At 43.0% G+C, this 23,831-nt stretch overlaps 1 protein-coding gene across 14 annotated transcripts in view; it reads right to left on the reverse strand.

The window, feature by feature from the left end:
* Positions 1-23,831, reverse strand: part of DLG1 (discs large MAGUK scaffold protein 1) — a 427,573-nt gene that overhangs the window by 112,377 nt on the left and 291,365 nt on the right. For all 14 annotated transcript variants that reach the window (XM_084638865.1, XM_084638863.1, XM_084638875.1 and 11 more), the window contains one exon: positions 4,490-4,646. In XM_084638865.1, the coding sequence (XP_084494991.1) occupies positions 4,490-4,646 (157 nt within the window). The remainder of the gene's footprint in view (positions 1-4,489; positions 4,647-23,831) is intronic.

Consider the following 23,831-nt stretch of genomic DNA (forward strand, 5'->3'; position numbering starts at 1 on the left):
TTATTTTGATTACAAATATTTGCACTGTAAAAACAATAAACAAAAGAAATACTATTTTTCAATTCACCTCATACAAGTACTGTAGTGCTATCTCTTTACTGTGAAAGTGTAACTTACAAATGTAGATATTTTTGGTTGTTACATAACTGCACTCAAAAACAAAACAATGTAAAACTTTAGAGCCTACAAGTCCACTCAGTCCTACTTCTCGTTCAGCCAATTGCTAAAACAAACAAGTTTGTTTACATTTATGGAGATACTGCTGACTGCTTATTTACAATGTCACCTGAAAGTGAAAACAGGCATTCGCATGGCACTTTTGTAGCTGGTGTTGCAAGATATTTAAGTGCCAGATATGCTAAACATTCATATGCCCCTTCATGCTTCCATGCTGATGATATTTGTTAAAAAAAATAGTGCATTAATTAAATTTGTGACTGAACTCCTTGGGGGAGAATTGTATGCACCCTGCTCTGTTTTACCCGCATTCTGCCACATATTTCATGTTATAGCAGTCTTGGATGATGACCCAGCACACGTTCATTTTAAGAACACTTTCAGAGCTGATTTGACAAAACGCAAAGAACATACCAATGTGAGATTTCTAAGGATAGATACAGCACTCGACCCAAGGTTTAAGAATCTGAAGTGCCTTCCAAAATCTGAGAGGGACAAGGTGTGGAGAATGTTTTCAGAAGTCTTAAAAGAGCAACATTCCAATGCGGAAACTACAGAACCCAAACCACCAAAAAAGAAAATCAACCTTCCTCTGGCGGCATCTGACTCCAATAACGAAAATGAACATGCGTCAGTCCGCACTGTTTTGGACTGTTATCGAGTGGAACTTGTCGTCAGCATAGACGCAGGTCTTCTGGAATGGTGGTTGAAGCATGAAGGCCCATATGAATCTTTAGCGCATCTGGCACGTAAAAATCTTGCGATGCTGGCTACAATGGTGCCATGTGAAAGCCTGTTCTCACTTTCAGGTGACATTGTAAACAAGATGTGGTCAGCATTATCTCCTGCAAATTGTAACCAAACTTGTTTGTCTGAGTGATTGGCTGAAGTAGGACTGAGTGGACCTGTAGGTTCTAAAGTTTTACATTGTTTTATTTTTGAATGCAGTTATTTTTTGTACATAATTCTACATTTGTAAGTTCAACTTTCATTATAAAGAGATTGCACTACAATACTTGTATTACGTTGTAATCAAAAATAAATATAAAATGAGCACAGCACACTTTATATTCTGTGTTCTAATAGAAATCAATATGTTGGAAAATGTAGAAAACAGCCAAAAATATTCAAATAAATGGTATTCTATTATTGTTTAAAAGTACGATTAATTGCGATTAATTTTTTTAATCGCTTGACAGTCCTAAAAAAAGAGAAGGTTTGCTAAGTTATCTGGTACCATCAAATGGTACTGCTACACAACGCAGGGGGATCCTGAGAGTCGAGTCGAGGAGGTGTACCGCTTTCCAGTGAGCCACTTTGTTGGGTATATGGAGTGTTTTGACTGTCTTGGAGGTAGCTGTATCCAGCTTTCTTCTGGCAGATGGAACATGATGAATGATATTTGAGGGATGAGGGGTAGGGTGTTCTACTAACAGTTGCAGGATCCATTCTGGGGAGATGCTATGATCTCCTCAAAGACTGGTTCCAGACTGCGATTGTCATGCTTTCTGGGGCTTCCGCTAGATATCATGTTCATTAAACGGACATTTTTGGAGCATTATTGCTACGCCTCTCCACCTCTAGAAACAGCCTGTTAAGCAAGCCAGCACTGCTGGGTTGTAAAGATCTGTCCTGCAGTTTGTCATAAGTCTCTGTCTTTCTCTTCTTTCATACTTCTATGGCTCCCATTACTGGAGCCTTACAATCTTAAATGTATCCTCACAACATCCCCATAAGGTAGGGGAGAGCCATTATTCCCATGTTACTGATAGGGAACTAAGGCACTAAAGGTATGTCTCTTACACTAAGCCTGGATCTGTAGGAGCCAGGCGTGTGGACTTCATGTTTCTAAGCCCATGCTTGAGCATCCACAGTGTATCGTAAACCTGGGTTTACGACTGTTGGATCCTCACAGCTGTGCTAACATGTCCATACTACACTATGAAGGCCTTCTGCTTGATCTGCATCCAAACTGCAAAATGATGAGGCTTGGACGCGAGCCACAGTAGGACTTGGGCTCTGAGCCATCCCACCTAGCAGGGTTCTAGGATCCAGATTATGAGTCCTTGCTGACCAATGTACATTTATACAGGGATAAAACCCCCATGTCATGGCCCTGTGGTTTGGAGGCCCTCCCACATCACAGGGTTCCACAGCACAAGCTACTTAAGTGGTTCAGGACTATTTAGAAAAGCTGGATGAGCAAAAGTCCATGGGGCCGGATGCGCTGTATCCGAGAGCGCTAAAGGAGTTGGTAGATGTGATTGCAGAGCCACTGGCCATTATCTTTGAAAACTCATGGCGATCGGGGGAAGTCCCGGACGACTGGAAAAAGGTTAATGTAGTGGCCATCTTTAAAAAAGGGAAGAAGGAGGATCCTGGGAACTACAGGCCAGTCAGCCTCACCTCAGTCCCTGGAAAAATCATGGAGCAGGTCCTCAAGGAATCAATTCTGAAGCATTTAGATGAGAGGAAAGTGATCCGGAACAGTCAGCATGGATTCACCAAGGGCAAGTCATACCTGACTAATGTAACTGCCTTCTATGACGAGATAACTGGCTCTGTGGATGAGGGGAAAGCAGTGGACGTGTTGTTCCTTGACTTTAGCAAAGCTTTTGACACGGTCTCCCACAGTATTCTTGCCAGCAAGTTAAAGAAGTATGGGCTGGATGAATGGACTATCAGGTGGACAGAAAGTTGGCTAGATTGTCAGGCTCAACGGGCAGTGATCAATGGCTCCATGTCTAGTTGGCAGCCCGTATTAAGTAGAGTGCCCCAAGGGTTGGTCCTCGAGCTGGTTTTGTTCAATATCTTCATAAATGATCTGGAGGATGGTGTGGATTGCACCCTCAGCAAGTTTGCAGATGACACTAAACTGGGAGGAGTGGCAGATACACTGGAGGGTAGCGATAGGATACAGAGGGTCGTAGACAAATTAGAGGATTGGGCCAAAAGAAATCTGATGAGGTTCAACAAGGACAAGTGCAGAGTCTTGCACTTAGGACAGAAGAATCCCATGCACCGCTACAGACTAGGGACCAAATGGCTAGGCAGCAGTTCTGCAGAAAAGGACCTAGGGGTGACAGTGGATGGGAAGCTGGATATGAGTCAACAGTGTTCCCTTGTTGCCAAGAAGGCCAGTGGCGTTTTGGGATGTACAAGTAGGGGCACTGCCAGCAGATCGAGGGACGTGATTGTTCCCCTCTATTCGACATTGGTGAGGCCTCATCTGGAGTACTGTGTCCAGTTTTGGGCCCCACAATACAAGAAGGATGTGGATAAATTGGAGAGAGTCCAGTGAAGGGCAACAAAAATGATTAGGGGTCTGGAACACATGACTTATGAGGAGAGGCTGAGGGAACTGGGATTGTTTAGTCTGCGGAAGAGAAGAATGAGGGGGATTTGATAGCTGCTTTCAACTACCTGAAAGGGGGTTCCAAAGAGGATGGATCTAGACTGTTCTCAGTGGTAGCAGAGGACAGAGCAAGGAGTAATGGTCTTAAGTTGCAGTGGGGGAGGTTTAGGTTGGATATTAGGAAAAACTTTTTCACTAGGAGGGTGGTGGAACACTGGAATGCGTTACCTAGGGAGGTGGTGGAATCTCCTTCCTTCGATATTTTTAAGGTCAGGTTTGACAAAGCCCTGGCTGGGATGATTTAATTGGGGATTGGTCCTGCTTTGAGCAGGGGGTTGGACTAGATGACTTCCTGAGGTCCCTTCCAACCCTGATATTCTATGATTCTATGTCTAACAGAAATTTTTCTACCTCTGGAGCTTGAGCCCCGCAAGCCCAATTTGTAAGCTGTCTGGGCCAGCTGTAGGTTTTCTATCCCCATGTAGAGATACTGTAGTAACTGCTCAAGATCACATAGGAAGTCTGTGGCAGAGCAGGGAACAATACCCATGCCTCCAACGTCCCAGTTTAGTGCCGTAACTAGTGCACCATCCTTCCTCTCTGTACACCCACAGGCAGAGCAGACTTGTGTGGCCTGTACACTTACCCATTTTATTTTTATGAATCCAAAAAATTGATTTTCCCCTAATTTTAAACACAGTAATTTTTTTACAAAAACAGGTGGTATCAAGGTTTGTCAGTTGTGGTGTGCATTACACCACCTCCCCACAGAATGTTTGGCTTTTAAATCAGGTCTCTAAATCAGATAACATGAAGCAGAATACTTACTCCTTGTCCCACATTCTCAAAATTAGTCCAACTAGTTCACTAGGTTCCCTTGTAATGAGCCATATAAGCCAACAAAGTAAAACAGACTAAGAGGAGGAAATACATGTTTTTAAATTTAATGAATCCTACCGAAATTATACGATCTCCTTTCCTGAGCTCACCACTCAGATCAGCAGGCCCTCCTGCGAGAATGAAAGAGATGAAAATTCCTTCTCCATCTTCCCCTCCCACAATGTTGAAACCAAGTCCTGTTGATCCACGATGTAGTACAACTTTTCTAGGTTCTCTAAAAGACAGAAAGCAATGATGAGATCCTGGTCATTATTCATGAATCAGTGTCAGAGAATCAGTGTAAGGTTTTCTATTAAAACAACCTTTTTAATAAAATAAAAATGGCTGAAGATTGTCAGATAGCACACTCATTTTAAGGAGCCGTGCACATTTTTTTCTTGAATGCTTACATAAAAATACCCACCTTCTGTTACATGTGTACACTCATATTAGTTTTTACAGTGTATAAATCTGTTGACATTCTATTAACTATTTATTAATATACGATATGCATTCTAAATTTAACACAATCCTACACTTCTACTCGCCACTACACTGAGTCACGGATCAGGGCCCCATTGTGCTAGGCACTATACAAACACAACTCCCTGCCTCAAGGAGTTTATAATCTAAGTATAAGACAAAAACCAGCATGTAGATACAACAAACAGAGAGGGAAGCATACTAGTCATCTTAATAAGCAGAGGGCACTGATGTAATAATTGCAGACTAACAGCCCTATCCCAAGTATAAGCTTAACTGTGGGAAACTGGAACATTTAATACCTTTTTTATCCAGTCATCTATAACAAATGTTAATGGGAAAGGCACAAAAGACTGGGCTATGCCAAACAAAAAGGCCTATTGGTATAACTCAGGGACAGTGTTAATGTAAGGGGACTATTGCCCCCTTATTAACATTCAGTGGGGTGTTTTAGTTGCTAGCTGTCAGTACTAAAAAGGGGGAAGGGTTGATGGAGAATCAGGACCCTGAGACTGACAGCCCCCAGGAACAATGGGGAGAGGCTAATGCTACAGGTCAGCCTGAATGACAGGGCGGGCGGGCTAATCAGACAGGAGGCCAGGGAGGTCCTGTCCTCCATGTGAGCTGTAATTGCCTGGGTGAGACAGAGTGGGGCTGAGCTTAGGAGAAAGCAGGGGCCCAAGCTAAGCCAGGGAGCAGAGCTGTGCCAGATCCAGAGGGACCAGAAAAGCAGCCCAGAGAGAGCAGACCCTGTCCTGGGAGCAGAGCTGCAGCAACCAGAGCCAGAGGGGCCAGAAAAGCAGCCCAGGAAGCAGCTCAGTGCTGGGAGCAGAGTCACAGAAGCCTACAGAGCAGACCTGTCTTGGGAGCAGAGCTGTAGCAACCGGAGCCAGAGGGGCCAAAGAAGCAGCCCAGGGAGCTGGAGGCAGAGCAGCAGCAGCCATGTTGAGACAGAGTGGTGGAGCTGGGGCTGGAGCAGTCCGGAGCTGGGTGCGGTGAGCAGCTGGGGAGGGTGAGGGGGACCCTGGGCAGTGGGCCCAGCACAGGCAGACGCCTCAGCCAAGGGGCTCTGCAGGCCACGATTGGATCGTAACCCTGCCAGGGCGGGGGCGACACTGGGAAGAAGGGTTCTTACCACTTAGAGCCTGAGAGCGTGAGGCCACCACCAGAGCAAATGTCCTGGGACTTACAAGGAACAGACTGTGAACTGCCCTGACATTCCAGAGACACTGTTTGTGATGTTACCTACCACAGAGCGGGTTCATGTGTTTCCTTTAACCTTTCCCATTTTTCCTTATTCTTTTTAAAATTAATTGTTGATTAAATAACTTGCATTTGCTTTAAATTGTATGTAATGGTCAGTGGGTCAGAGAAGTGCCCACTGCAGAGAGAGTACCTCAGATCCTATCGCTAGCCCACTTCACTGGGGTGATGCAGAAGCCAGGAAAGTTCCCCACAACAGTGGGACTATTCCCCCGCTTACATTAATATCATGTCTGGTAAATGAGAGGAGTGTGGGACCTCAGATCAATGTACCAAAAGTGGTGTGTTGGACATTAGACATACTGGTGGACTATGAGGGAATGGGCTATTCAACCAATCATTCCCTTTTAGGGTCCTTAAAAAAAAGAGACTTCAGGAGAAGGATCAAATAAGTTAAGAAGTTGGGCTAGAAGATAGGTGAACTGGAAGGTGCAAGCTTTACCATCTCTTGGGACCCCAGGATGCACCTGTCACTGTCACCTTCATAGAATATCAAGAATCATAGAATATCAAGGTTGGAAGGGACCTCAGGAGGTCATCTAGTCCAACCCCCTGCTCAAAGCAGGACCAATCCCCAATTAAATCATCCCAGCCAGGGCTTTGTCAAGCCTGACCTTAAAAACTTCTAAGGAAGGAGATTCTACCACCTCCCTAGGTAACGCATTCCAGTGTTTCACCACCCTCCTAGTGAAAAAGTTTTTCCTAATATCCAACCTAAACCTCCCCCACTGCAACTTGAGACCATTACTCCTTGTCCTGTCCTCTTCTACCACTGAGAATAGTCTAGAACCATCCTCTCTGGAACCACCTCTCAGGTAGTTGAAAGCAGCTATCAAATCCCCCCCTCATTCTTCTCTTCTGCAGACTAAACAATCCCAGTTCCCTCAGCCTCTCCTCATAACTCATGTGTTCCAGACCCCTAATCATTTTTGTTGCCCTTTGCTGGACTCTCTCCAATTTATCCACATCCTTCTTGTAGTGTGGGGCCCAAAACTGGACACAGTACTCCAGATGAGGCCTCACCAATGTCGAATAGAGGGGAACGATTACATCCCTCGATCTGCTCGCTATGCTCCTACTTATGCATCCCAAAATGCCATTGGCCTTCTTGGCAACAAGGGCACACTGCTGGCTCATATCCAGCTTCTCGTCCACTGTCACCCCTAGGTCCTTTTCCGCAGAACTGCTGCCTAGACATTCGGTCTCTAGTCTGTAGCGGTGCATTGGGTTCTTCCATCCTAAGTGCAGGACCCTGCACTTATCCTTATTTAACCTCGTCAGATTTCTTTTGGCCCAATCCTCCAATTTGTCTAGGTCCCTCTGTATCCTATCCCTGCCCTCCAGTGTATCTACCACTCCTCCCAGTTTAGTATCATCCGCAAATTTGCTGAGAGTGCAATCCATACCATCCTCCAGATCATTTATGAAGATATTGAACAAAACCGGCCCCAGGACCGACCCTTGGGGCACTCCACTTGACACCGGCTGCCAACTAGACATGGAGCCATTGATCACTACCTGTTGAGCCCGACAATCTAGCCAACTTTCTACCCACCTTATAGTGCATTCATCCAGCCCATACTTCTTTAACTTGCTGACAAGAATACTGTGGGAGACCGTGTCAAAAGCTTTGCTAAAGTCAAGAAACAATACATCCACTGCTTTCCCTTCATCCACAGAACCAGTAATCTGGTTATAGAAGGCGATTAGATTAGTCAGGCATGACCTTCCCTTGGTGAATCCATGCTGACTGTTCCTGATCACTTTCCTCTCATGTAAGTGCTTCAGGATTGATTCCTTGAGGACCTGCTCCATGATTTTTCCAGGGACTGAGGTGAGGCTAACTGGCCTGTAGTTCCCAGGATCCTCCTTCTTCCCTTTTTTAAAGATTGGCACTACATTAGCCTTTTTCCAGTCATCCGGGACTTCCCCCGTTCGCCACGAGTTTTCAAAGATAATGGCCAATGGCTCTGCAATCACAGCCGCCTCCAGCGTAGCACCTCCCTACATGCCCCCTTGACATTCCAGACCACATCCCTACCCCTCTGACTCCACCCTGGGGATGTCATGGACGACCACAGCTTCATATACCCTGTGAGAGCCACGGTCGATGCATGTGTAGCTAAAATGGACATGACTATTCCATCCCTTTCATTAAGATCTAGCCCAGTAATTTATTAAGGTTTTAATATATTTGCTTTTAATTTGCAGAGTATTTAGAGTAAGTGTTTTTGTTACTCAATAAAACTGTATTGTTTGGATAATAATTCCACTTTATTACTTCCCAGCCTATGCTGCAGACTGGCTGGTGGTATGGAAAGCGCCCACTTACTGTTGTTGTGCCCTGTGACACAACTCACAACCTTCCTGAGCCTCAGAGATGTCCTGACTAGAACAAGCCAGAAAGAAGGTCCTTAACCACATCAACACCTCCACTGGTTCTGGCTCAATCCCAATCATCACCTGGAATGTGAAATTTAGGTTTCTGCTGTCACCGCTTCTGTCATACATCATTTTCCATCCCCATGTTATTTTTTCTCTTTCCTATTGCTCTTTTCTCTTCTGTGTAGTAAGAGTCTGGCTTAGCTGGCCAAAACTACACATTTTGTAACACTGCTGAGAACCCGTGGCCTGTGAGGTAGCTAAAAGCAATGTCCTAAACAGCCTGATTCTGGTACAAATTTGCCACATCTTAGAGTGACTGATAAAAGTATGTGCTGTGTCTGTGTTTCTCCAATAGGGAGGATGCAAGTAAATGTCACCACCAAAGACAGAAGCTGGATTTTGTATTTTTGCTGTTCTTTTCTGTCTCCTTTTGTGTGTGTGTGTCTTGTTTTGCCGTCAAGAAAGCAAGACTGGACTCTAACAGCAGCAGCAGCTCCAACCAACCATCTCAGTTAACCTCTCCTTTTCCCCAAAAGAACAGTTATTACCATTTTAATGCCATCTAAAAGACTGCCAAATGTGTGTGGGGGGTGGGGGGGAGGGAAAAAGGAACAGTATTAAAATGAAAGTCTGAGTTAATATTTTATATTTCAGATGCCTGAACTGTTTTTACTTCTTTTTCTGGATCTTTAATAAAAGGTTAAAAAAATGTAATGGTGTTATTTTCATAGGATTAAGCAGGCCAAAGTCTATGTACTTGAAATGAAACCTTTAACTGAGTTTAATTGTTTAGTGCTATACAGTGACATGTCATGTTAACACTTTTGACTCTCTGTGCCCATTTATTCCAACAAAATTAACAGAACAGAACAGGTTTCAGAGTAGCAGCCGTGTTAGTCTGTATCCGCAAAAAGAACAGGAGTACTTGTGGCACCTTAGAGACTAACAAACTTATTAGAGTATAAGCTTTCATAGGCTACAGCCCACTTCATTGGATGCATAGAATGGCAGATATAGTAAGAAGATATATTTGTATACTTACAGAGGAGGTGGAAGTTGCCATACAAACTGTAAGAGGCTAATGAATTAAGATGAACTATTACCAGCAGGAGAAAAAAACTTTTGTAGTGATAATCAAGATGGCCCATTTGGACAGTTGACAAGAAGGTGTGAGGCCAAACAGGACAGTCTCTACGCAAAAGAATAAATGGACAGAAATCTGACATCAGGAATCATAACATTCAAAAACTGGTAGGAGAACACTTCAACCTCTCTGGCCACTCAGTAGAAGATTTAAGGGTGGCAATTTTGCAACAGAAAATCTTCAAAAACAGACTCCAATGAGAAACTGCTGAGCTTGATTTAATATCCAAACTAGATACCATTAACTTGAATAGAGACTGGGAGTGGCTGGGTCATTACACATATTGAATCTATTTCCCTATGTTAAGTATCACAGAATCATAGAATATCAGAGTTGGAAGGGACCTCTGGAGGTCATCTAGTCCAACCCCCTGCCCAGAGCAGGACCAATCCCCAACTAAATCATCTCAGCCAGGGCTTTGTCAAACCTGACCTTAAAAACTTCCAAGAAAGGGGATTCCACCACCTCCCTAGGTAACGCATTCCAGTGTTTCACCACCCTCCTAGTAAAAAAGTTTTTCCTAATATCCAACCTAAATCTCCCCCACTGCAACTTGAGACAATTACTCTTTGTCCTGTCATCTGCTATCACTGAGAATAGTCTAGATCCATCCTCTTTGGATCCACCTTTCAGGTAGTTAAAAGCAGCTATCAAATCCCCCCTCATTCTCCTCTTCCGCAGACTAAACAATCCCAGTTCCCTCAGCCTCTCCTCATAAGTCATGTGTTCCAGTCCCCTAATCATTTTTGTTGCCCTTTGCTGGACTCTCTCCAATTTTTCCACATCCTTCTTGTAGTGTGGGGCCCAAAACTGGACACAGTACTCCAGATGAAGCCTCACCAATGTCGAATAGAGGGGAACGATCACATCCCTCGATCTGCTGGCAATGCCCCTACTTATACATCCCAAAATGCCATTGGCCTTCTTGGCAACAAGGGCACATTGTTGACTCATATCCAGCTTCCCATCCACTGTAACCCCTAGGTCCTTTTCTGCAGAACTGCTGCCTAGCCATTCGGTCCCTTGTCTGTAGCGGTGCATTGGATTCTTCCGTCCTAAGTGCAGGACTCTGCACTTGTCCTTGTTGAACCTCATCAGATTTCTTTTGGCTCAATCCTCTAATTTGTCTACAGCCCTCTGTATCCTATCCCTACTCCTCTCAGTTTACTGTCATCCGCAAACTTGCTGAAGGTGCAATCCACACCATCCTCCAGATCATTTATGAAGATATTGAACATAACCGGCCCGAGGACCGACCCTTGGGGCACTCCGCTAGATACTGGCTGCAAACTAGACATGGAGCCATTGATCGCTACCCGTTGAGTCCGACAATCTAGCCAACTTCCTACCCACCTTGTAGTGCATCTATCCAGCCCATACTTCTTTAACTTGCTGACAAGAATAATGTGGGAGACCGTGTCAAAAGCTTTGCTAAAGTCAAGAAATAACACGTCCACTGCTTTCCCTTCATCCACAGAACCAGTTATCCCATCACAGAAGGCAATTAGATTAGTCAGGCATAACTTTCCCTCACTAAATGGGCTATCTTGATTGTCACTACAAAAGTTTTTTTCTCCTGCTGATAATAGCTCATCTTAATTCATTAGCCTCTTACAGTTTGTATGGCAACTTCCACCTTCTCTGTGGGTATTGTGACAAAGTTCCTCCTCTACCTTGGTGGATCTTGCGCTTATTGGAGGATTTGCTTGCCTTGGAGCTTCATGGCAGCCCTCAGCTTGGCCATTTTTCTGAACCCACAGTCCAGGTTGACTCCTCCTGTGTCTGACCAGGAGTTGGGAGGTTTGGGGGGAACCCGGGCATGCCCTCTACTCTGGGTTCCAGCCCTGTGGAATGCAGTTGTCTAGAGTGCCTCCTGGAACAGCTGTGTGACAGCTACAACTCCCTGGGCTGCTTCCCCATGGCCTCCTCCCAACACCTTCTTTATTCTCACCATAGGACCTTCCTCCTGGTGTCTGATAATACTTGTACTCCTCAGTCCTCCAACAGTCCATGTTCTCACTCTCAGCTCCGAGTGCCTCTTGCTCCCCGCTCCTCAGACGCGCACCACAAACTGAAGTGAGCTCCTTTTTAAACCCAGGTGCCTTGATTAGCCTGCCTTAATTGATTCTACCAGCTTCTTGATTGGCTGCAGGTGTTCTAATCAGCCTGTCTGTCTTAATTGTCTCCAGAAGGTTCCTGATTGTTCAGGAACCTTCCCTGTTACCTTACTGAGGGAAAAGGGACCTACTTAACCTGAGGCTAATATATCTGCCTTCTATTACTCTCCTGTAGCCATATGGCCCGACTCTGTCACAGTATATATATCTTCTTACTATATGTTCCATTCCATGCATCCTATGAAGTGGGCTGTGAGAGTGATGGGTCATCCTTCAGGATAGGTTGTAGATACCCTTCTGGCTCTGTCAATCTGTTTCTCCATAGTGTCCAGGAAGTGGATCTCTTGTGTGGACTGGTCCAGGCTGAGGTTGATGGTGGGATTGGAAACTGGTGGCTGAACTTTGTGACTTTGTCCTCACCCATAACTCCTTCACATTTGGGGACAATGTATATCTTCAAATCAGCGGCACTGCTATGGGTACCCGCATGGCCCCACAGTATGCCAATACTTTTATGGCTGATTGAGAACAACGCTTCCTGAGCTCTCATCCCCTAATGCCCCTACTCTACATGCGCTACACTGATGACATCTTCATCATCTGGACCCATGGAAAAGAAGCCCTTGAGGAATTCCACCATGATTTCAACAATTTCCATCCCACCATCAACCTCAGTCTGGACCAGTCCACACAAGAGATCCACTTCCTGGACACTATGGTGCTAATAAGATATGGTCACATAAACACCACCCTATACCGGAAACCTACTGACCGCTATTCCTACCTACATGCCTCCAGCTTTCATCCAGACCACACCACACGATCCATTGTCTACAGCCAAGCTCTACGATACAACCGCATTTGCTCCAACCCCTCAGACAGAGACAAACACCTACAAGATCTCTATCCAGCATTCTTACAACTACAATACTCACCTGTGGAAGTGAAGAAACAGACTGACAGAGCCAGAAGAGTACCCAGAAGTCACCTACTATTGGACAGGCCCAACAAAGAAAATAACATAACGCCACTAGCCGTCACCTTCAGCCCCCAACTAAAACCTCTCCAATGCATCATCAAGGATCTACAACCTATCCTGAAGCACGACCCATCACTCTCACAGATCTTGGGAGACAGGCCAGTCTTTGCTTACAGACAGCCCCCCAACCTGAAGCAAATACTCACCAGCAACCACACACCACACAACAGAACCACTAACCCAGGAACCTATCCTTGCCAAAAAGCCCGTTGCCAACTGTGTCCACATATCTATTCAGGGGACACCATCATAGGGCCTAATCACATCAGCCACACTTATCAGAGGCTCGTTCACCTGCACATCTACCAATGTGATATATGCCATCATGTGCCAGCAATGCCCCTCTGCAATGTACACTGGTCAAACTGGACAGTCTCTACGTAAAAGAATAAATGGACACAAATCAGATGTCAAGAATTATAACATTCAAAAACCAGTTGGAGAACACTTCAATCTCTTTGGTCACTCGATTACAGACCTAAAAGTTGCAATTCTTCAACAAAACTTCAAACAGACTCCAACGAGAGACTGCTGAATTGGAATTAATTTGCAAACTGGATACAATTAACTTAGGCTTGAATAGAGACTGGGAGTGGATGGGTCATTACACAAAGTAAAAACTATTTCCCCTTGTTTATTCCCCCTCCTCTCCCCACTGTTCCTCAGATGTTCTTGTCAACTGCTGGAAATGGCCCACCTTGATTATCACTACAAAAGGTCCTCCCCTCCCCCTGTTAATACCTCACCTTAAGTGATCACTCTCCTTACAGTGTGTATGGTAACACCCATTGTTTCATATTCTCTATGTATATAAATCTCCCCACTGTAGTTTCCACTGAATGCATCCGATGAAGTGAGCTGTAGCTCACGAAAGCTTATGCTCAAATAAATTTGTTAGTCTCTGAGGTGTCAGAAGTACTCCTTTTCATTTTATAAACTATGTTGTAAATAGTAAGTACTAATTATATACCTCTCCTGTTTCGCTAAATGTCAACCAATATCCATTTCTTTCTTTTTGCTGAAGATGACTCAGCTGATCTGTTCAGTATTCATGAAGCGGCATGAAGGACTGTGGGAATTTTTAAAAAATTGTGCAAAAATATGATGGGATGGACATGAGGGGACTGTGGGAATTTGACCCCAATTCTCCCACAATTTCCTGAGAGAAGTGCTAGTATCCCCCAACACACTGCAAAATATATCCCAGAAGGCAATGTGCTGGACAGTGGTGCAGGGTACACTGAGATGCCTACATAATGCAGCGTGCCTTTTGCTGTGAGAATGCTTTGCACTGGCAAAGGCAGCCAAGTATGCACGCACTATAGCGAAACTGCAACATCAGCAGCTGAATGCCAGCACAAATACTACTAGTAAAACTTTCTGATGTAGTCATGGTCTTAGTCTTACTGCTGCCAGTGGATACAGTAGCAAGGCGATGAAGAATTTCAGTAGAAGACAAGAAATTTAAAAATAGGTGAGAAACACCTGTCAGGGATGGTCTAGGTATACTTGGTCCAGCTCAGCGCATGGGGCCGGACTAGATGACCTCTGGAAGTCCCTTCCATCCCTGCAGTTCTATGATAGTATGAATTTTCTAATATTTAAGTAGAAAAATTCTGCACTACATTCAAATGATCACTAGAGTGCACTAAATAACTAGTCTCTAAACATTTCTGTGTTTGAAGAGTTCCATTGAAATGATGAGCCAAAAACAAGCTGTATTTTTCTATGTTGAGGTTCTTGTCTCCTGTTTTTCAGTATCTTTCCAGGATTCTCGATCTGTAAAATACATACTTTCTCCTTGCCTAGACCCCTGTACCGACTCATTGTTGAGCCACCAGACTCCTCTCCACCACTCACCTTCAATCAGATTCCTGCCTCTGTAGAGAACTCTCTTGTTGGGATTACAAAGGCATACTGAGTAGGTACCACAAAGTTGAATGTGGCTCTGTATGCAGCACCTACTTGTGTTTCACTTATCTAAATCTCTCTCTGTAGGAGCTCCATATGACTTTATGAATCCTTGATTTTTGGCCTAGGCAAAATGCTGGAGTAAGATTCTTAAAAAAGTTTGTCTTCTCATTAAGCAAACCCAAGTAAGAAAGAGAACTTTATTTTTTCCTAGCTTTTAGTGGCGAAGAGAAGAAAGTAGGTCTTCAGTATGATTCTATTTTAGGGATTTATAAAGGCAACCATTACTTTGGACTTTAAGTGCTGGTTCACTAGGAGGACAAATGTATAGAGAAACATGGACCAATATCAAACATGATCTGCAGGTATGGTATGGTATCAAAAGAGGGGTGGTAGTGTTAAGCCTGCTACCTACAATTCGGGACTGTTTGATAAATCAGAAATCCACAAAGGTTTGCTATTGTCAATTTTGCTCTTTGTATAAGAAATTCTGAACCTGAGTGTATGTAGGTACTTTAGAGAGAAATGGAGGGACTGGCTATAGGCCATATACATTTTTATTATCCATAGCATACATGTATGTAGAATACAATATCAAAAGCTACAAACTACTCCCTACAGCAACAAGTTCACAATACAGGACTGATTCAGAGCCATATAGAAAAGCCTCCTTTATATGCCAACCAGTTAACAAGATTTTACAACTGTCAAAAGTTAATCAGCTAACTGTTTCATACTGACATCACTGAACACTACTGTATGCCTTTACCTACACATTACTCCTACTTTTCATTCCTGCTTCTTCATACATTTAAGGACGGCAATAATGGCATTTATCTTTGAACCAGACTAGATGGAGGCTTGTTCAACATCGCAAGGTTTAGAGCGAAAATCAAGGTGAAAGAGCTGGTTCTGAGTGTTTTCCTGTTTGTGGGTGATGTGGCCTTAGTTGCCCATAGCTAATCTTCCCTGTAAAATCTCTTGCATGATGCAGAAAATCTACCCAAGAGTTTTGGGTTGAGAATTAGTTTCAAGAAGACTGTGATCATGTACCAAGGGGCGGAAGAACCAGTCTCTGACGTCACTCTGGAGAGTAAATCTCTTGGTGTCATCGACAGCTTTGGCTACTTGGGTTCTACGATTAGCAGAAATCTTGACCTTCAGACTAAACCGACTAACAGAATCGGAAAAGCAGCTTAAGAATTTTGGGCTATTACAGAGATGTGCGTGGAATAACAGCAAACTATCAACTAAGGTGAAGATGTGAATCTACGAGACTTTTGTGCTGTCATCCCTGCTTTATGGTTCAGAAACATGGACTACATATGCTAGGCACATCAGGAGACTGAATAGCTTCCACATGAGATTCATAGATACTAAGGTCAGAAGGGACCATTATGATCATCTAGTCTGACCTCCTGCACAACGCAGGCCACAGAATTTCACCCACCCACTCCTGCGAAAAACCTCTCACCTATGTCTGAGCTATTGAAGTCCTCAAATCATGGTTTAAAGACTTCAAGGAGCAGAGAATCCTCCAGCAAGTGACCCGTGCCCCATGCTACAGAGGAAGGCGAAAAACCTCCAGGTCCTCTTCCAATCTGCCCTGGAGGAAAATTCCTTCCCGACCCCAAATATGGTGATCAGCTAAACACTGAGCATATGGGCAAGTTTCACCAGCCAGATACTACAGAAAATGCCTGAGTAAGAGTCTGAAAATAAAGTGGAAAGACAAAATACCAAACACAGAGGTGCTGGAGTGCGCAGGACGAACACAATTAGAAACGACTATCAAGAAGAGCAGGTTGAAATGGCTCAGTCATATCAGCAGAATGGGAGGAGACCATATGCTCAAGAATATTTTGTACAGTGAGATTCGAGACGGTTCTAGAAAATGGGGTTGCCCTTTATTGTACTACCACAAAATGTGCAAAAATGATATGAAGTCATTCAGTGTCAATACAGAAAGCTGAGAGGAGCGCGTAGAATCCTGTCCAATTTGGAGGGAATATCTGGCACTGGGTGCAGCTCAACATGAAGTGGCTTTAATCCAGAGGACTGGAGCAAAGCAAGAAAGAAGAAAGCAGTGTGCTGTAATCTTGGACTATAACTCAGACAACATATAGATCTGTGAAATTTTTAACAAGCTGTGTCGCTCTTGAATTGGGCTCGTCAGCCATAAGTGGATTCATCAGGCACCTGATTAGACCTCTTACATGTATATCATGGTCCAGTTTGGATCGATGGTTGCCAATGACCCTCCTACTTTTAAATAAATATACGTTTTCATTTTCAAAGTATGATCTGATGTAACAATTTTAAGTGAAAAAAACTGAAATAAATATCCCTTAAGTTTTTTTCTTTGGGACATTATTTCATACATCAAAAAACAAAACAAAACAAAACAAACCCCAGAGCGTGAAATGCTGGCCCTACTGAAGTCAAGAAGAGTTTTACCTTTGACTTCAATTGGATAAGTATTTCACCCAATGCATTCTATTTCAGCATGGCACCATTTACTAAATCTCTTATGAGATACATCAACAATTTAAAACAATTTTAATTTAAACAATGGCTATTACAGATGTATACTTCAGTTTTTCCCTTTGCAAATATTTGAATATATTTGTTTGGGAGTGTCATAAATATAAAGGGAAGGGTAAACCCCTTTAAAATCCCTCCTGGCCAGAGAAAAAAATCCTCTCACCTGTAAAGGGTTAAGAAGCTAAAGGTAACCTCACTGGCACCTGACCAAAATGACCAATGAGGAGACAAGATACTTTCAAAAGCTGGGAGGAGGGAGAGAAACAAAGGGTCTGTGGGTCTGTCTATATGCTGTTTCTGCCGGGGATAGACCAGGAATGGAGTCTTAGACTTTTAGTAAGTAATCTAGCTAGGTACGTGTTAGATTATGATTTCTTTAAATGGCTGAGAAAAGAACTGTGCTGAATAGAATAACTATTTCTGTCTGTGTATCTTTTTTGTAACTTAAGTTTTTGCCTAGAGGGATTCTCTATGTTTTGAATCTAATTACCCTGTAAGGTATCTACCATCCTGATTTTACAGAGGTGATTTCTTTCCTTCTATTTACTTCTATTTCTATTAAAAATCTTCTGGTAAGAAAACTGAATGCTTTTTCATTGTTCTCAGATCCAAGGGTTTGGGTCTGTGGTCATATAAGAACAGGAGTACTTGTGTAATGACCCATGTTATTTTAATTATAATAATTACAATATTGAATCTATTTCCCTATGTTAAGTATCCTCACACCTTCTTGTCAACTGTCTAAATGGGCCATCTTGATTATCACCACAAAAGTTTTTTTCTCCTGCTAATAATAGCTCATCTTAATTCATTCGCCTCTCACAGTTTGTATGGCAACTTCCACCTTCTCTGTATGTGTATATATATATATGTTCTTACTATATGTTCCATTCTGTGCATCCGATGAAGTGGGCTGTAGCCCACAAAAGCTTATGCTCTAATAAGTTTGTTAGTCTCTAAGGTGCCACAAGTACTCCTGTTCTTATTGTAGAAAAATTAAAGTTTTCATAGAATCATAGAATATCAGGGTTGGAAGGAACCTCAGGAGGTCATCTAGTCCAAATCCTTGCTCAAAACAGGACCAACCCCAACTAAATCATCCCAGCCAGGGCTTTGTCAAGCCTGACCTTAAAAACTTCAAAGGAAGGAGATTCCACCACCTCCCTAGGTAATCCATTCCAGTACTTCACCAACCTCCTAGTGAAAATTTTTTTTCCTGACATCCAACCTAAACCTCCCCCACTGCAACTTGAGACCATTAGTCCTTGTCTGTCACCCGCTACCACTGAGAACAGTCTAGAACCATCCTCTTTGGAACCCCCTTTCAGGTAGTTGAAAGCAGCTATCAAATTCCCCCTCATTCTTCTCTTCTGCAGAATAAATAATCCCAGTCCCCACAGCCTCTCCTCGTAAGTCATGTGTTCCAGTCCCCAAATAATTTTTGTTGCCCTTCGCTGGACTCTCTCCAATTTATCCACATCCTTCTTGTAGTGTGGGGCTCAAAACTGGACACAGTACTCCAGATGAGGCCTCACCAATGTCGAATAGAGGGGAACGATCATGTCCCTCGATCTGCTGGCAATGCCCGTACTTATACGGCCCAAAATGCCATTGGCCTTCTTGGCAACAAGGGAACACTGTTGACTCATATCCAGCTTCTCGTCCACTGTAACCCCTAGGTCATTTTCTACAGAACTGCTGCCTAGCCATTCGGTCCCTAGTCTGCAGCAGTGCATGGGATTCTTCCATTCTAAGTGCAGGACTCTGCACTTGTCCTTGTTGAACCTCATCAGATTTCTTTTGGCCCAATCCTCTAATTTGTCTACAGCCCTCTGTATCCTATCCCTACCCTCCAGCGTATCTGCCACTCCTTCCAGTTTAGTGTCATCTGCAAACTTGCTGAGGGTGCAATCCACACCATCCTCCAGATCATTTATGAAGATATTGAACAAAACTGGCTCGAGGACCAACCCTTGGGGCACTCTACTTAATACGGGCTGCCAACTAGACATGGAGCCATTGATCACTGCCCGTTGAGCCCGATGATCTAGCCAGCTTTCTATCCACCTTATAGTCCACTCTTCCAGCCCATACTTCTTTAACTTGCTGGCAAAAATACTGTGGGAGACCATATCAAAATTTTTCCTAAAATCAAGGAATAACAAATCCACTGCTTTCCCCTCATCCACAGAGCCAGTTATCTCCGCATAGAAGGTAGTTAGGTTAGTCAGGCATGACTTGCCCTTGGTGAATCCATGCTAACTGTTCCTGATCACTTTCCTCTCCTCAAAGCGCTTCAGAATTAATTCCTCCTCCTTCCCTTTTTCAAAGATGGGCACTACATTAGCCTTTTTCCAGTCATCCAGGACCAACCCTGATCACCATGAGTTTTCAAAGATAACGGCCAATGGCTCTGCAATCACATCTGCCAACTCCTTTAGCACCCTACTCTTTCACTCCTTTATATACATACATGCCTCAGAAAAGTGGTAGCTTATAATGATCTGGACATATAGAAACCAGTTTTCAATGTGCACACAATCACAGGGACAGACGTGGTGGGTGTGTGTGTATAAATTGGAATATGTGTGCAAATGGCCAAATAGCTGCATAAGTGTACATCAGTGCATGCAATTCCCCACATAGCATGCACAAAGTTAAACTGTTTACATGAATATTAGATACGCAATTGTGTGGGCAACTGCATGAAAAAGTTATGCTACTGTGCCAAGTTTTTTATGTAATATTATTTATAAGACCTAAGAATACTACCACTGAAAGATTAGTAGGAAAATATTTTCCTCTTTTTTTTCCAGTTTACTTTGTGCATTTGACAGCGTATATTTTAAAGCCAGAAGGGACCATTAGACCATCTAGTCTGACCACCTATAACAAAGGCCATAGAATTTCACCCAGTTCTCTCTGTCTTGAATCCAATAACTTGTGTTTGACTAAAACATATCTTCTAGAAAGGTCCAATCCAAGTCTTTGATTTGAATACTTCAAGTGATGGAAAATCCACTGCTTCCTTGGGTAATTTGTTTCAATGGTTAACCACCCTCACTGTTAAAAAACTGTGTCTAGTTTCTAATTTGAATTTGTCTGGCTTCAGCTTCCTGCCATTGGTTCTTGTTATACCTTTTTCCACTAGAGTAAAGAGTGAGTGAGTTAGATGAGAAATGAGGATTTTTGAAGCTGAATCCAGCAACCACCTCCACCAGCCCTGGTTTGTTTTTGGCAGCTTTCTTAGCATGGACATATTATTAGAATGGAAGTCTAATGAATTCCAAAGCTTGTGTATGAAGGAACACTTCTACAGAGCTGGGAATCACAAGATTGCCAGTAACAGACATAAACTGAATATACAACCAGACCACCCCAAGCAGCTTGCCAAAGATGGATCTGGATGATATTCAATTTGCAAGGAGGTCACACACCATTTTGATGATGATCAGAATTCAGCATTTTGTCCTTGTGAAGACACTTATACACTAATCAAATCATTTCTCAATCTTGTTATAAATTTAATGGATTGAGCTCCTGAAGTTTCCCACTATGCATCATTTTCTCCAGCCCACAAATCATTTTTGTGGCTCTTCTCAGCACTCTCCAATTTTTAAACATCCTTTAAAATGTGCACATGGAATTCCAGAATCATCCTTATCAACACAATATCCAAAGGTAAAATCACCTCCCCCTAACTCCTCTGTTTATACATCCATAAATCACATTAACCCGTTTTGCCACCATATCACACTGGGAACTCATAAGACCCCTAAATCCTTTTCAGAGTCACTGTTTTCCAGGATATAGTCCCTCAATCTGTAGTATGGTCTACATTCTTTGTTCCTATATGCATTTGGCTGTATTAAAGTGCACTTTGTTTGAATGGACCCATCTCACCAAAGTATCCAAATCACGCTGAATGACTGCCCTATCCTCATCGGTATTTACCACTTTGCGTCACGTGCAAAATTTTATCAGCACTGATTTTATATTTAATTCCAGATCACTGATGAAAATATCGAATAGTGTCAAGCCTAGAACCACGCCCTGAAAAACCTGTTGTATTAATTTCCAAATTATTACAACAAACCTCAATAGAAACCCCTTCATTTGATGATGATTCCCCACTGACAACTAATTTTTGAGATTTTCCAGTCAGTTCGTAATCTGTTTAACATTTGCCACACTTATGCTGTATAGTGCTAGTCTAGCACTTTAGGTGTAGTCAGTTTCACTGCTTTTAGTGTTGTTTCATTTAGCAACAGGGGAGAGAACAACATTTAAAATAGGAAAATGTGACTGTAAAAATTATAACGGAGGTATCTGAAACGACTTAACTCATTTTCGGAAACTGCTAGATGTCAAGTGGATTGTGCCTGTTTCTTTAAAAAGTTTGGAACTAGAGTAACTAAAGGTGGTTAAACTGCCCAGAAATGGTATGAAAATTATGAGTATTTTTATTATGAGTAGATATATGTAATTCATATGCAGGCAGGGAAATGTATATATACCACTCTGGTTTAAACTAATAGAACAAATCTGTGTAAATGTCTATAATCTGTTGCAGTAGAAAGGGAACTTTTTCCCTTTAACAAAAAGAGGTCAAAGTCCAGTTAAAAGGTCTCTAATGGAAATCTGCCGTAAAGAAGTAAAACAAAAAATATTTCTGAATTCTGCAACTTGGAAGGGAATAAACTTAAATTTTTTAGTAAGTGTCCCTCATTTATTTTTTAAAATTTCAAGAAATAAACAAATCATTTTGTAAATCAATGTGTAAAAACTGCACCTAACCTAAGACCACGTATACTGAGTCTCACTTTAGAGTAATTTTTGTATGAGGAAATTACTAATCCCTAAGATCAAGGACTTGTACAGTCCGCAATGAATGGTCCGTAATTATATATTTATTTATTTCAATTTTTAAAACTGCAGATAGACCTATCTAAGGCTCTAGGTGCCCTTACACACATTAATATAATTTAAGTATCAGCAGCATTAAATGATTAATTCAGCAGAAGCTCAGCCAGCCATCTACAAAAGTTCCTCCCAACGTCTTCATTATTGAGGAAGCACACCTTAAACACACCTTCTCCAAAAACCCTACTACAAAGATGTTTTTTGCAGTGTGCCTGGAAGGTCACCAAATTCAGGCTATTTGCAAACAAGGAGGAAGCAAGTTCCCTTCTTTTTAAGAACATAAGAGCGGCCATATTGGGTCAAACTAAAGGTCAATCTAGCCCAGTATCCTGAGACAGTCAGGATTTACTAGTCCTGCCACCTGAAACAAATCTGCTGCCTGAGCTTTTGCAGCTTCTATGTTGGAGAAAAATAACCTTTTCTTTGCCTTCTGTACAGCCACAACAAAAAAGTTAAAAATATTTATGGTGCAGCTGTTCAGCCTCTGCATGACATTTCCACCACTAGTGTACCAGCCCTCTTCCCTCTTGCCTCATTTGTTGTATATCATCTGTACAGCAGGATGACCTGAGAAAATGATGTTGGCAAAGAGGGCATCTACAGGCCACTTCTTCAAAGCTGCAAGATAGAAAAGTACAATAATTTTCTACCAAACTACTGAGGGACTGGACTGTTAGGGGCTCTCACAACAAATTTTTTGATGGCCTCAGAGGGCGGCCACCAACTCTTGATGGTGGCTGCTATGACAATTTTTCCTAAAATACTTAATTAACTTTAGGAAAAACAAATAAATATGCACAGGCCCAAATCATACTGGTTGCTTTATTAGGTTTTTTTTCCCCCATAATAAAAATAATGTACAGTTGTTTCTATTCTTTAGTGGACCTAAACAGAATAGAAACACAAATAAGGTGCTTTGCATGTTCTTGTCTTTTGTTGTTGTTGTTTCTTTTGCTTTTTTGGTTGCAGTTTTTTTAATACTTGCTAGCTACTAAGTCTGCTGCTTTGAAAAGTGATATTTGAATGTTTGTTAATATCAGTTTTTGCAGCAGCAGACTTGCTAGCTAGCTGGGAGGCAGTGAAAAGTGATTTAACAAACATACAAATATCACTTTTCACAGTAGACTTACTCAGCCCTCTCAAGCCGGGTGACAAATTAAGTCTTGGATGGGGAGGTGGGTGGGGAGGTGGGTAGGGAGGCAGCAGGGACCGGGGGTGATCGGGGGGGTGGTGAGCCCGGAACCCACTGCTGTGCTTGAAAGCCCAGAGCCTGCTGCCTAGGCCCCGCAGGGCTGAAGCCAGAAGCCTGAGCCCCATGACCTCCGGGAAGGTGGGGAACTCACACTGGCTGTCTGCTCCTCTGGTGTTTGTGGCTCCAGAGGGGAGCAGGGCCCAACCCCTCCAGGCGACCCCGGCGGGGCTGCAACTTCTCCCCAAGAGGCTGTGGCTGCAAGAAAAGCCCTTGATGGCCGTATTTGAAAAACGCTGTTGGTAGAACAAGATTCACCCTAAGAACCCTCTGGAACCTTTTTGGTCCATTAATCTTTGAGGGTAGACCATTAGAACAGCTCCCTCACCCTGACAGGAGAGATGAACCCCAACCTGAAACCA

Source organism: Lepidochelys olivacea (genome assembly GCF_965140295.1).
Source record: "Lepidochelys olivacea isolate rLepOli2 genome assembly, chromosome: 9".
NCBI lineage: Eukaryota > Metazoa > Chordata > Testudines > Cheloniidae > Lepidochelys > Lepidochelys olivacea.